Raw genomic sequence first — 16,028 nt, forward strand, 5'->3', positions numbered from 1 at the left:
AAATACTTTCTCCCTTAGTCATTCTTTTCAAACAACTAGCGCCATCTATATGTCAAGTCAGGTACTTCTAGGACTACCCTCGTACGATCCTTACCCATCTCCTAATATCCTGGCATATGAAACAAAAGCTTACTAGAATGTCTAACCGATGAGTCCACTAGCAGGCCCAGGATGAAACGTTTTCCCTTCCTTTTCCTATTTTCGCTCACTCTTCCTCCAACACTCTACGAAGCCGCCACAATGTTTTATATACGCGCAAACTTTTGTTAAAATCAAACTTAAAGATTACGGGAATTTCCTTATAATATAGTGTATGAATACTTTAATGAGCCACTGTGTATGACCCAATCTTCACTTCACGAATCATACTCGAGATATTCACGTTTGGCTTGCATTTGACACCATGAGTTTGACTTGTAATATTCATGTTTGGTCCAAAATTTTGATCAGTTAGACTCGTCAAAGTACGACAAAGGGTTAAGGAAACCGTGCCACGTTAGAAAGGTAGTCATGACAAATCAGTGTATCCATCGTAAGTATTATATTAGTGGCGTATTCAAACAGAATTAGGAGAATCCTGGAAATATCACAAAGCCTCGTTTTAACAGCACCGTTTTACATGTATTCTTAATAATTGATAATTGGACGCAAAACTTCAAACGCAATTTCGTCATTCTTATTTTCATTTTATTTTGACCTGTAAAAGTACATGAAAGGATGCCTACGTCAAACCCATCTACAGCTATTTTAAGCTATTTGTTTATCTATATGTAGAAGGAATATAGTACGTATTTTTGAATTCTATAATTGATGATTGTTGTGTAAAATAAAATGGATAAAATCATGTTTATTACATTTCTAAAAGTAAGAAGAAAGCATTAAGTAAATAACGTAACGCTGTTCACAGGTTTTACACGCGATACGGAGAGGAGCATCTGTACTTCGAGTATCGATGCCCAAGATCAAGGATGTGAATATTATCGACAAATATTCAAGAATCATATTCCCAGTCAGTTTTATGCTATTCAACGCCATCTACTGGGTGTTCTACTTTCTTTGAATGAAACCATCGCTATTCTCTCGCCACCTGCCGAGCGACGAAAGATAAAAAGGACCAATTGATAATCGAGAATTTGCACGGCGATTAATAAGAGAATCGGCTCGAATTCGAGTCTGATTCGAGCCAAGTTTCAAACTGCAATTTAAATCGAAATCTTCATTCTCGACCGAAGGGAGCAGGTATCGAAAGTACTGAATCGAAAGCTGCCAATATTTATCGATGAGGTTATATTTTCGAGAATAGTGTCGATTTAATCTAGAACTATAACGATATTTTAGAAAATACGTTCTTAATTGATAACTCGCCAATTTGAATGGATAATCTGCCATAAATCCTTTGAAAATTTCTATGTCGATTGTAAGAAACGAAATTAGTTAACAAATTGTTGCAGTTAATTAGTAGTCGAATTGCTAACAATTTTTTAATCTATAAAAAAAAATACTATATGTATGTAATTAACAGATCGAAGTTAACAATTTTTCCGAAATTAAAATTTATTTCGAAACGATAAATCATTGACGCTAAATATTGTCAATATTTGAAAGTATTTGCGGCGAAAACGACGAAAGTTATTAAAAAAGGAAAAAGCATTCGAAGAGAGCATTCAAAATTTAGAAACATATATCACAACTAGCTAAGTAGTTTCCGATTAAAAATTATCGTTACCATAGTTAACAAATATAGGATTACTGTCACATTTCGATATGAATTAATCTGCAAACTGCATCACAAATTTGTCATTCTGGAGTTTCTGGTTCTTTTAAAAGAATTTTACTTTCAACATGATGCGAATGATTCATGATCACGGAGTGAATCTTTTTATTTTAATTGCAACATTTTATAATATGTCACGCATGAAGCGAAACGATCAATTTTGTAATGTGTATACAAATGTAATATAACCAAATGATTGTCAATTACTTTAGTATATGAAAAAAATTCAAATTGATTTCTTGATCCTTTACAAAGTACTTTACGAATATTAACGAGTTAAATTTTATTATTTATTATCTTCTATAATTTCGAAAATAATAAATCAGTTAATTTCTGTACATCGTGCACAATACAGCGATATTTTCCACCATAGATCAAAGTATATATTGTAGTGATAAAAATGAAAGACAAGAAAATAATACAGTATTTTCGGTATCGTTAGACCAAGCTTACAAGATTGTTCGAATATTAGAATTAACGAAAAAAACGAAAGGAAAGGAAATGTTAAGAGTGGGAGAACGCCTGAGTGAGAAAGGAAAAATTGTCTTTTTCTAGGGAATATTTTTCTGACAAATTCAAATGCTATCCATAAAGATTGCGTGTCGTAACGTTAATTATTTTATTATAAATCATAACTGTAATTTTAAGGGAATTAAATTTAGCGATTTAAACAATTCCTGACTGTTCATTTCATTCGCAAGATTGAATTCTACACGGTAATGGGTAAACTAAGGTATTACGTTCACCGTGTATATAATTTTATTTGATCTTTTAGCAGATACATCGCAAAATTATAGTAAAAAAATGGCAGTTTCTAAAACTAATAAAAAGAAATAAATAATCGATGGGCCAAGTCGATCGTTGCTCGATTTTATCCGTGTATCGGACTACGAACCGGACTTTCTACCCCTTCCTTATTCATGTACTTACTTAAATAAAAAAAGAAAGATATTACAAAAACAAAGTATTATTATTAAATTTTTTAAAAATAACACAAAATATCTCACGTACGATTGCCGATAATGTTTTGTACCTTTCAGCGTTTTTCTCTACCCGCGCACCGTATCGAATGACTCATAAATACGAATATAAATAAAATGTACCGTCAAGGTAATTTTTAACTGGACTTTTCGGGAAAGCATTGATACTATTCATATTTTTATTTATCAATCGCTGGGATTTTCTTTTTATTTAAAATCGTCTCCATATTTCGATGAATTCTAGGGATTTGCACCTTCTTTCCTTTTGGAGGTTCACCCTCCTCTATATAAAGGTTCCCACTGACATCCTGCCAACCGATCATTACAGGAATTTCTCTCCTTCGGTCTGTAAACATATAGAAAGTAAATATTAGTGTATTTTACCCATGTGTATACTTTTGTTACAAATACATGACACAAAAATATCAAAAGTAAATATTAATGTATTTCACCTATGTATATATTTTTGTTACAAATGCATGGTATTGCATTTTGATCGATAGAGTAATTTGCACTTTTAAGCGACAACCCGATTTTTACCCCGGAATCAAGCAACGAATTCAGTATCACACTCGATACTACTTGTCTTACTTTAGTGCGAAAATTTGTCCGATTAAAATGAATCTAAACATGATTTTATTCGCATTGTTTTTAATTCTGGTTGGAACTAATTATATTTCAGTACAGTAAATACATAAACGTTCAACTAAGATCGAGTTTGTCAATCCATTAAAAAAACTTTCATAAGATACAATGAAAAATTTTAAAGTTAGCATTAGTGATTGACATACTGACAAAGTTTGTAATACTGAACGTACATAATACGTGACTAGTTTGCTGTTTCTATATTTTGTTAATTTTCAAGGTATTCCATTTTTATTCCTTAACAAATTATACACTTATCGCTGGGATTCAACTCGTCGTAAAAATCATTGCCTATCTCTCCTTTAAGTAAATTTGTGTTTCAGTTTTATCACTTGAAAGCGGGATTTTAATTACTATAAGTGTACTACGTTGTTCAATAAATTTTATCATTTTTTTCATCGTAAAGAAATACTATGACACTTCAACTTTGAACAACTGTAAATATACGAATGAGTCGACAGATTTACATGAAACTTCACACACGTTCATTAAACAGTAGTACGATCTTTAGAAAAATAAAACGGCGAACCTAATAGTGACATTTCTTATTAAACGACAAAATTGAGCAACCTATTATCTATTCCGACATGTAAGTCGAATTAAAAAATGATTTCGATGTAGACTTTTGAAGAAATTGATCCTCTGTTTCGATTTTTCATTTCTTTGACGTTTGAAGAATATACAACTAAAAGGAATTTTCAAAATTCTAAAAATTACTACTGATCACTATAACTTTAAAGTAACAGATTTTTAAAAGGTAGCTATAGCATGGAATCCTGTTCATGGATATGTATTATCCATTTTTTAACTGTTTCTAATTTAATCAGCGATAAAGTATGGTGTAACATTTGTCACGATAATGTTAAATGTTTATGCACTGGTAAGTGTAAGCTAGAAACAAATTTTACAAAATAAACTACTAAATTGTTTCTGTATAAATTTCTTTTATTCCTTGATAGACATTTGTCACAAGTTGGCAATAATCACATATTATGCAATTTTTGAAATTCTTCATTGTAGTGTAAAATCCGTGGATATATCGTGGAAAAAAGAAATGATTCTTTAATGCTCATAGCGAGTTCGTAAATTGACAAAGAGCAATACTCAATATTGTGGTCAAATCTGCTTTGTATCAATGTGCAATTTGAACAATGGATATTTACCAATCAAAATTATGAACGTATTAAGAATTGTTGTTAGCCCGCGAACAAAATCATTTGTTGAGAGTATGGACAAGAAGTGAATTATCACCGCAGCATGATAGGCTTTAACGTCGTTCCAATAACAAAAATTGGCCAATAAAGGAAACTTATTTCAAGGACTGACGTATGGACCAACAATTATAAATCAAAGGTAAATATTTTTTTAATTGGACTTCTCATCACGTACAACTTTAAACACGTTTTTCTTCAAACATCATTTTTCCAATTGGTTGATCGAATATTACAATATCTGATCGATTGATTTAAATGAATCTTCCTTTAAATTAAAGAATATACTTTTTCATGGGCAATGAACCTGTTCTATCTTGAGTTTTTCAAAATTGACTCATTTTTACACATTTAATCAGGAAAAAATGATAAAAAATGTAGTTTTACTTTAAAGCGTCGGAAAGTGATAAAAAAACTTTCTGCTTCAGAAGTTTCATACAGTTTAAAAATATATTTGAGTTTTTTGTTTCAGATTTGCAGTCGATAAGTTAGATGTCCCACCGTTCAAGGTGGATTTTTCAAATATTACTTTGAAACACTTTTAATATTTGGATAAAATAAAAATTATACACCTTTTCGTATATTTAAAAGATATACAGAGTGTCCCATTTAAACAATTGCAAATATTATTATTATGCGTCTACGAAATTACATATTTATTGGTAAATATCCACCATTGCTTCTAAAATACACTTTGAAATTTTGCATATATCATTTACTCAATTAATATAATATATCCAGAGAGTAAGCCAAATATAACTCAAAAAAAAAAATGTTGGCCTCTATAATCAAAGACCACCCTAACCATCATGCATGAAAAAAGTAGCGTTACGTCCATTTCGAAGAATAATATGTTGTAAAAGTGTAAATAATTTTGGTTTCTTAACGGTGTCGGTAAATAGAGTGTGTAATATTATTTCGTGTAATACTTGTTCACACGTTAACAGTAAAACGACCTTGTTTAAATCTTTATATCGTAATGTCTGGATTTCGATATGCCCAAACCCTAACGTTCTAATGGTTCAGGAAATTGCTACTAGAAAAGCTACTATCGTCCGTAAATAAAGTATGTTTCAGAAAATCTGGATTACGTTTTAATTTTCGAGCATTCAACGACAAAATTGTTGTCAAGCATAATCATTTCTGTGAATGTTTTGCATGTGACAAATCTTGCAAAGACGTATACAATCTCTATATATTACTCTCTTTATTACTCTCTCTTGCTGAATAAGGAGTTAGTTACTTTATTAGTTTCGGATCGTTGAATTGTTGGTTCATTCGCGACGATCGAGAACCTCTTCTGGAGATAACAGTCTTTTATTATTCCCTGCATTTACACAATACATTTTGTTAAAGAATAATTGTCAACTGTTTTATCACACGAACGGAGCATTTTACGCACGTTCTTTTATCGTCGTCGAATTATGATAAACTATCGCTTCAAACACCCAGTAATTCACTGACACTATGACAATTACATTATTTACATTATATCTGACATTGAAATGTAAATAAAGTCAGTTAAGGAGTTACCGTAACGATGCTTTACCAGGAAATATAAAAACAGTAACAGACATTTTGATTGTATTAACTTAAAAATGTGAATAAAGTAAGTTTATAAATTAATGGAACTTTAATATAATTTTTCAAGAGAACTGTTGAGTTGTGATCCATGGTTCCTTTGAGACTTCTTGTCTTGGTGCTGACTAGAATACAATGCAATGAAAAAATTTATTGACATTGAAAAACTTGGTCAAAGGCAATTTTGCAACGTATTCCTTACATCGTTAATGGTGTCCATCAAATCAAAGATATAGAATCTACCTATGGTATTTGTAACACGTAATTTAGTAACACCCTGTAGACTATTCGGCGTAGTAAATAATAGGGATAAAGTATCACCTTTAACATGCCGGCCTTTTGCACAGTTAGGACAAACATATCGTATTATAAGTTTTATTTTGGAATCCCACTCTATGTAAAAATATGCAACATTTTTATTTGAAGGAGTTTTTTGTAAAATCTCAATTTTTTAAGATATTTAGAGAACCGTCTACAAAATAATCATTATATCTGCTTGAATCTAAGAAATTTCGATATTTCTCTCCAACTAGTGTTCGTATTTTGCATTTTTTCGATTATGCGATACTCTATTCACTTGTATGTGAACGCAGTTACTAATATTGTAGGAAAACTATTCTACGAATGATATAAACGGTGAATAGAATTTTAAGATATAGGTATATTAGCATCAAATAATAGAAATAAAATAACAGCCACACACACAAATTATGACTATACTGGCTACGCAAACTTTCTCTCTACTCGACTCGACTCGCTTCGACTAATCTCCAATCAATAATGCCTCAATCGTGCTTCTCTCGCACCTTACATTCTCACACGCATTCGTTCTCTTTCATTCTAATTCTTAACCTTTATCACTTGTCAAATTCACCCAAAATTCTTCAGTCTGGAATCATCTCAATTGCTCGTCTTTCACATCTCAATTCGACACTTTGTCGTTTCGTTTAAACGCTCTTCTTTCACGCCTCGGAAACACTTCACTTGCTCGTCTATCTCAACACATCACATTTTCTTAAACTATTTTGAGAATTTTCAGCATTTCGTTACGTTCCCACGCATTACTACAATAATATATATTCGATCGAAGAGCTATAGATAAAAACGGGAACAAACTAGGAGATATTGTACCGTTAACTATATTTATACAGTTATTATTTGATTGTAAGTTAAGTACGAAATACTTAAAAGTTGCCGAAAAATTTGAAATTGTTTTTATTTATGGTGAATCGAGACGAAATACTGATGAGGTTATTAATTTGTATATTTTAGGGTATCATGGAAAAAGATCGTGTCATTAAACAGTTTTCTCAAGACGGTAGTATACAAACGAAAATAATGATGTTCATGTATTAGCTACAATTGCACTTGATCCAGGTGTGAATATTTGTTTAATTTTTCGCAGTTCTAAAATATCTCGTATGACGTATTTAAAACGTCATAAGTTCAATCCGTGTAAAGTGTCCTTGCGCCAAGAACTTCACGAAATGAATTTTCCCAGTCAAGTGATTAGGCCCGAGATTAAGTACAAATGAACGAGGATCGTTTTCTTCGATTCCCTGACCAAAAAATGACATTGTTATTAATCTAATAATGTTAAAATTTAAAAAGTTAATGTAATACTGTAACAACTTCGTAAATATTTATCTAAATATTTAAAAAAATAAAGATTCCACAAAAATCCATTTCGGACAATAGTTATGTATATTTGTACGTAGAATACGATTCCTTAATAAAAAAATATAAGTTTATAGTGGAAAAAGTTGATCTCGAAATGACTTTAAAACGGCCTACACACTGAAAAACTAATAATGCCATTTGAATTCTCTTTGAAAATCGTGAAAGACGTGTGTTAAGGATATAGGTTTCGTGTGGGCTGCATAATGAGCTCACTATTTTTAATAAACTCTTATAATATATTTAAGATAGAATGTGATAATGATTTAGAACACGACTACACGTAATTGCACCGAATTCCATATTTCAATATACTTCCTTAACCCCTTGACCCACAATTTAAATTTCGATAACACATATTATAATAGGGAGCAAGATCAGTCACAACTTTCACTGTCCTCATGAATGCTAAATTTTCTTTTTGAAAACATTATGCAAGGGTTTCTTTCCAATACTTTTAAGAAAATATATTTGAACGTACGAGTATGGACAACACTCACGCGTGGTTCTTTCGTTCGACTCGATTTCCTTGCTACGAATTTCACATGATATTGTAGGCAAAGAGATTCAAGATTAGCAATACCCGTAGCAGAGGATTTCATGCTAGGGGGCGCTACTACGCTATTCTCAACATTTCCCCTCAAGGTTGTTTGACTGTTGGTAGCCCTGTAGTTAAACCATCGACTACCATTTCATCGGTAGGTAGGTACTGGATTTTAATACGTTTACCTGTAACTAAATTTTTCAAAAAATGGTACCTTAGATTAATGTGTTTGGTACTGTTTGACACTCCATCTTTGAACTAAGAGTTAGTTCAAAGTTGGATGATAGCTATAAGTTGGACATTCTTGTTATCATTATAGATGACTACTACATAACTTTACGCGCCTAATCTCGCAAGATTAGTTAAATATAGAGATTGTTTTGATGCCTCGGTCAAGGCAACGTATCGGGCTTTGGCAAAGGATGTTGCCACTGTTTGTTTGCTAACGTGATTTCCATACAATTATGCATCCTCTGAGGGTAAAAACATAGCCGGTATAGAACTTTTTCTTCTTTCTGTCTGATGGATCATTAGGGTAATTCACATCCGCATATTTCATCAGCGTATCGTTATTAAATAATATATATCGAAGTTCAACATTCATTGAATCTTTAAGAGACTGCTAGATGCGTTTTGCAGCTAGCTAATGTTCTTCTGCTTGAGAGTCGACATTATTTATATATTTAGAACTGCAACGCGTGGGCAAACAAACTTCTATGGGTTAAACTTTGGATAATGTTGGTAAAAATAGTAACAGAACTGGCGGTTAATGTAAACCGTAAAGTAAAGTATAACTTTTGATCTCATGCATTCCTAAAGATAAAATTGTGACTTCTGGATTCTATTCGTCCAAAATATCGTAATAATTTTTAATCCGGAAAGTAAAATTTTGCCCAACTTATTTTAACTTTGAAGTTATAAGCTTCTGAAATTTATGAATATACCAATTTTTACAAATTTATGAATTTATACATTTTTGCAACTTTATCGATACACATGTTATAAAAATTGTAATTCATGAAAGTTATTAATTGTAATTGTTTAATCATAATTACAATTACAATCATGTAATATAAAATTTGAAACAGATTTATTCAGATTCAATTAAAACTTTTCCAAGCGAAAATATAAAACATGAAAGATATTTACACCCACATATGTATGTATATACATGTATATGAGACAAAATAAAATGTTTCACAATTGTTTTAGTAAGAAAATATAGAAATATTTATATATATTATATATATTTATATATGTATATATATTAATTACTAAGATTAAGTTATATTATTTTCTATATTTTCTTACTAAAACAATTGTGAAACATTTTATTTTGTCTCATATACATGTATATACATACATATATGGGTATATATATAACATTTTTATAAAATTATTGTAATCACAAGCAATCATTCCGCAACGAAGTGGGAAAAACAAATGACTTCTTTAAAATCTTTATAATGTTCAGAACGACAATCTTTCTTTAATAGTCAAGCAGTGTATCTCGAACGATATTATCTATAACATTATTGGCTGTATCTTCAAATGGCCCTAGTGGCTGATGAAGATAAAATTTAAAGAATATTATGAGAAGGAGCAATGCACTATACAAAATTTCAGCTTTGGTTATTCATTAGTTTCTGAACTAATAAAATGAAGTGCTAAATGCTATAACTGCTGAATAGAAATTGCCAAAAAACAACACAATACCATTGTACGAGACCGGTGTGATATGTATACGTGTTAGGAGAAAATAACGCATTTTTTTTTATATTCTTTTTATCTATTTTTCAATATATTCTCCTTTTAACTCGATACACTTAGTCCAGTAAAATTCCAACTCTTTCAAGCCATCTAAAAACAGAGTTTTGTCGAATTTTGCAAAATATGTTTTTGTTTCGGCAATGATGTTTTCATTTGACATGAACCTCTTTCTGTTAAGCCATTTTTTCAAGTTTGGGAACAAAAATGAATCGCAGAAGGTCAAATTTGGAGACGAGACAGCAATTCGTAACGCACGTCAACCAGTTTTGCTGTGGCTATTACAGATCAGTGCGGTTTTATTCTTTTTTTTTTTTCAAAAATATAATGAAAAAATTATTTTTATTTTTGCTCCACTGTGAGCAAACGTGACACCCATTTCTCCGATAGTTTTCTCATGCCCAATTTTTCATACAGAATATTTTGTGTAGATACAATTAATATGTTTACAACATCAGCAATTTCTCTTGTTGACCATATCTCTTGGATTGATTGAACCAATATCTGACTGTAGTCATCGAAGGTGCATGATCCTTATAAACAGCATGTAACTTCACTTTGATTTTTTCACACGTCTTCCCATTCAAAAAAAAGAAATCGAATCACTGGCCGATATTGCTATTTTTCCATGGTTGGAAACAAATACAAACTTGTCCAGTTTGAACAGTTGCCAAAATAAAACTATTTGATAAATCTGTCTGAAATTTTGACAGACGTCGTACGGAAGATACGGTTAAACGATGATATACGAAATTTGAGTCAATGGCACTCAGCCCTCGTACGATTCCAAATTACAGGGTCGTATGAATCCAAGAAACGATTCGAGAGACCAAGTATTACCATGAAAACAGAAGATAAGCATATCGTACTGTTCAGCAAGAGAAATCAGAAGAAACCAGAGCCATAAATTTGTGTGTCATAAACTACTGTGAAGAAAAATCTATTACTTCGGCTAATTGATAAAATGAAACGACATTGATGAATCTCTACTCACGAATTATGAACACATTTTTTGTTCTAATATTAGAAAAGTTTATATTTAATACACATTAGATCTGAAAATCAAACGATTCCTCTGTTTTACAAAATAACATTTATTTTACAACCGAAATAATACAAAAACTGAAACAAAAACTTGTGAACAATATGCGACTTAATTTAGTTTGTAGTCAATATTTCGTATAATCGACTTTTGCATTTAGAACAGCATCTATTCTTCTTTTTGTGCTAATTACGAACATTTTACAATAGTCTGTCAAAATATTTTCTCATTTTACTTGCACCTTTTTCCATATTAAAATTTGAAGTATGATTGTTAAAGTCAACTATTAATGTTTTCAATAAACACCGCAGGTGTTCGATTCGCTCGACGCAGGTGTTCTTTATCGTGTTAAAGCACGTCATCTTTAATATTTATTTCAAATTGTAATAACATTGTGCAGGTATTCTGCCATTTATTTTGCAAATCTCACTAAATAATCGTTAATCCTCAAATCACAATATCTCCTCTCAATTTAACAGTGGGTTTAACAGTTTAACACGTCTCTTTTGTAATTTCTCGTTTCTCGAGTGCGATTTTTATATTTTTTTATTAACGTTGACCATATAGTTATGTGCCTTTTTGTAATAACTTTTGAATTTCTATAGCATTGTTTGCTTTCTTAGCCAAATGCTACTCAAAATATTCCACTTAGCTGTCTTTAATAAATTTTTTTGGTTCGAATTTATTTTTTAAGATGTGATCATAGGAAGATTTTTTTTATTTTTGCTATTATATTTACAGATCAACCGTATTCGGATGAAATCATTTAATAGCGTTTGTCTTTCCTTAAGACATCTCATAATGTTCTTTTCTCAAATTTTGGGGAAATGGTTTCATTCTACTTTATGAATGTTTATACAATAAAAAAAATAATAATAATTTTAAATATTTATACTATTTACTTCAGTACATTTAATCTTCTTACCTGCTACAGAACTGATAACGAAGCGAAAAAATTAAAAATATAATGGAAAAATTAGGAATTGAAATACCAGAACTGAACACAGATTTCAAAAAAGGTTCGTATAAAAACATGTGGAAGTGTGTAAACGAACTATTGAATCACTGTATGTATTTAATAGTGTCTTAAAAGACTCAGAACATATGAAAAGGAATTGTTAGACACCGTGTACCGTACGTACAATAGATACCCATTTAAATCTTATGGCTGATATAAAAATTGGGCTATCCAGAGAGTATTTTCGTGAAAGGAGTGATCAAGAATTGTGTAAAATGCTATAGTTCGTAATAAATTTTGTTCCTAAAGGTGATATAGGGGTTCAATGACACTTCTACTCTGTCAGCTGAAAGCATATGCTTTAGCAATAACAGTCGTCGCTATAATCAATTTTTAAACCAATCAAAATGTAATAATAAGAATATGATTCTAGAACACGAATTTTGTAAAAGGAATATTTAAGAATGTGGAGAATACTAAAAGACAAAATCAATGTTCAATAGTATTTTCTTTTTCAAGAACTTCCACAAGCGATGCTAAACTATGCAATAAAATTGTGAAACATTTGTTATTTATTGATTTTTTTTTACTTCAACGAGAAATTTTTTCTTAATAATAATTCATATTTGTATCAATAGTGGACACCTCAATATTTCATACAATTTTTAATACAACTTAGACGAAATACATATTTGTATATTCTCATTTCGTAAAAATTTACATACTTTACCAAATAGACGTTACTTCTCGATCAAATCTTTGTTCGAAATGTTAAATCTTTATCTGAAGAACTCAACAACTTCTGGTGACCCATATGTGCAATGGCTCAAAATCTATTAATAGCAAAGTGAAACTATTAATAGCATAAGAAAAAAAATAGAGGTTTTAAAAAAATGTTTGAATTGTTATTGTAAATAATAAACCAAACCTAAAAATATTTTGAGTAACTTATACTTAAGTTCATGAAAATTCACAAGAAACAAGAGCAAAAGTTATTGTATTTACACTCATTTCTAAAACATAAAAATTCCAAAAGTAATGAGAACTAATCTCAAACTAAAACTTGGGCAGGTGGCAATGATACGGGGAGAATATTTACAATGTGTAGAATCACCTCTCACTTTACATTTAATATCTATTACTTTTATTTTATGTTAAGTATAAAACCGGTGGTAGAAATTTGTTAGTTTTTGCGAAATTTCGTTTTAAAACTTGAAATTGGCAAAACAATCTGTATAAATGTCGCTGGAAATACAAGAGCTTGTTATAAATCATTTTAAAAATGAATTAACACTACGAAATGTTGCTAAAATAATAAGGCGAAGTCATTCTACGGTTCACAATATAATAAAACAATTTAAAACCAGAAACACCTACCGTGAAAAATAAATCAAAACCAAACAAACAGAAGATATTCACAGAATCCAAAGAACGTTGGGACGTAAGAAAAATGAAAAAAAAATCAACATCAAGTGGTCCAGAATTAGCCATAGAACCAAAAGCCATTTTGAGAAGAAAGCAAATTCAAAAACAGTGAGATTATATTAAGCAAAAACAATTTCAATGGAAGAGTTGCCCGAAGAAAACCAATCGTGAGCAAAAAGAATCATTTCAAAAGCTTACAGTTGTCAAAACTGCATAAAAATTAAGATTCTTTGTTTTGGATGACAGTTTCATTCACTGATGAGATTAAATTCAATATTTTTCGCTCTGACGGGTAAACCATATGTTTGGAGAAAACCAAATGCAAAATTTAAAAAAAATAATTGGAATCAATGTCGGCTGTTATATCAGGGTAAGAGTAGATAAAAGTGCCATTTGGCGACATTCGAAATAAATTAATAACTATTAGACAATTGACAATATTTTAATAAGATTTTTACTAAAAAATAGAACAAAATTGAAGTTTGCTACAAAATGCTGTAATGTTTTTTTTATTTATTCTTACTTTACACGTGTCACATCCAGTTCTTCGATTTATCCGACTGGAGCAAATACATACTAATCGTTATAGTAAAATATGCACTCTCCAAATTTGTACACACTGTTCAATGCTCTTTCAAACGACATGAATCCAATATAAGAAAAATGTTTGGTTTACGTGTTACAGGGTTATAGCGAATTGATCTTAAAATGTTTGGTACAGTTCTGACGAGATTTGTTAACAAAAATCAAAATCCATAAACGATACTTTTCCCTTGAAAAGATTTAAAGAGCTGAATCGTGGACTTAAACTGTAGCTGGCTGAACTTCAAAGCGATACTGAACGTTTATCGGCGTGACAACGCTAATAAAAATTAACAATTTTTACAACATGGAAAATACTACTAATCATCATTCGTAAATATTTGTTCTAAAATGATACAAGCATCTTCAAATCGTTCCATATTTATTGACATTGCGTCACAATAAATGGTTTGAACTCGATCTGCTAATTTCCAGTTTTCAAATAATTTCAATATCGCCAACGCTTATGCTTTACAGATGCGTCTTTCTGTCGCAGGAATTCCCAAAAGTTTTCTTCTTGTTCCCATATTATGATAACTGATAATCTTTTAACATATTTTTTACCCGTTAGGAGTAATAGTATTTTCCCATTTCAATAAATATTTACAATTTTTAGTGGACTATTTTTGAATGCTTCGCTCAAACTCATCGTAGCGTTTGTTCGAAGCTGATTGCGATAACTCCGTATCGAATCATCATCAGGTCATGTATATTATGCCCTAGTGTTTCAACAGTAGCAATAAAAATACGCATTGCGAGTCTTTATCACTCACCTTGCACTTATCTAACGTGGCGACGAACTTCATATTCGTGATTCGCTGTTTTTCTCTTGGCTTTTTTGGGTTGTTTGGATTTGATTCGTTTAAAAAATCGAGCTCATCTATAATATTATAGAATCTTCTGCTTCATCGCTAGATGAAATTGACGTAATTTGTACAAATTCTGTAATGCAAGCAAAAAATTTACTTCAAATCTACAAATACATTAAAACAACTTCAGAATGAGAAATGTGTACCTTCTACTTCTGCCATTGCATGAAATTGTTGTTCTTTTTTTTTTAGGATTACTTTTCATTACTCCATTTTCATTAAATTTTTATCTTTACCAAGCATCTTTAAAAGTTTATCTTCTTTTTTCTTCGATGCATGAAAAACAGTTTATCTTCTTCTATTTTTATCATCATGTCGTTTAAAGAGTTTAGAAATTCTTTTTCTCTTCACTCCTATAATTTGCTTCGACGTGTTTAACACCACTATCAATTTCTCCAAGTTTTCCGCAATGTCAATAATTTTTCAATGTTATTACATGTTTTTCTTTTGGGAATGCGTGCTTTCTCTTAAAAAACTTTGATTTCTTTTATTACTATCGTGACACTCGATCGAAGATTCAATTTAAAAACGTAAAACCAGTTTATTACCGAGAATCTTTGAGCCAACAATTTAAATTTCATTATGGTCTAACTAAATATATTTTGTTATTATCCTTCGTTTCCATTTGCAATTTGTTTTAAATAAATCTACAATACGTCAGGTAATATTTCCCTTGACTATGAAAGACGTGTCATCACGAGTAAAATACCCACACCTGCAAAGGTCGAACACATGATTTCTTACCTCAGGTAATTAGCCTGAATAGTGCCTTACTATTACACAAGGTGTCATAGAACTGGTGGCAAAAGCAGAAAGTTTACATGAAAAACTGAATAAAAAATATAGAATAAAATTTGTTGTCGAGAAAAATAGCTATGGAAGTTTATCCAGTACGCTTGCACTTGATCAAGATTTAACTCAATGTATTTCGCTGTATGCTATTTCTACTATCGCGTATTTTAAAAACATTGCT

The 16,028-nt window shown here is 30.8% G+C and overlaps 2 protein-coding genes across 7 annotated transcripts in view; one reads left to right on the plus strand and one right to left on the minus strand.

Moving 5' to 3' along the window:
• The window catches only part of Lcch3 (Ligand-gated chloride channel homolog 3), a 68,289-nt gene extending 65,162 nt beyond the window's left edge, over positions 1-3,127 (plus strand). For 2 of the 3 annotated variants that reach the window (XM_076320025.1, XM_076320024.1), the window contains exon 10: positions 908-3,127. In XM_076320025.1, the coding sequence (XP_076176140.1) occupies positions 908-1,060 (153 nt within the window). In that variant the 3' untranslated portion in view covers positions 1,061-3,127. The remainder of the gene's footprint in view (positions 1-907) is intronic. The other variant, XM_076320023.1, reaches the window with a different exon arrangement.
• The window catches only part of Wgn (Tumor necrosis factor receptor superfamily member wengen), a 112,708-nt gene continuing 98,765 nt past the window's right edge, over positions 2,086-16,028 (minus strand). Inside the window, exons 6-7 of one of the 4 annotated variants that reach the window (XR_012993249.1) lie at positions 2,786-3,100; positions 2,086-2,703 (exon numbers count right to left, since the gene is read on the minus strand). Coding sequence is in view for 2 of the 4 variants with exons in the window: in XM_076320026.1 (XP_076176141.1) it covers positions 2,934-3,100 (167 nt within the window). In the remaining 2 variants the exon portion in view is untranslated. Of the gene's footprint in view, positions 3,101-14,959; positions 15,129-16,028 lie in introns of all 4 variants that reach the window. The other 3 variants (XR_012993250.1, XM_076320026.1, XM_076320027.1) reach the window with 3 other exon arrangements.

Source organism: Ptiloglossa arizonensis, chromosome 9 (genome assembly GCF_051014685.1).
Source record: "Ptiloglossa arizonensis isolate GNS036 chromosome 9, iyPtiAriz1_principal, whole genome shotgun sequence".
Taxonomy (NCBI): Eukaryota; Metazoa; Arthropoda; class Insecta; order Hymenoptera; family Colletidae; genus Ptiloglossa; species Ptiloglossa arizonensis.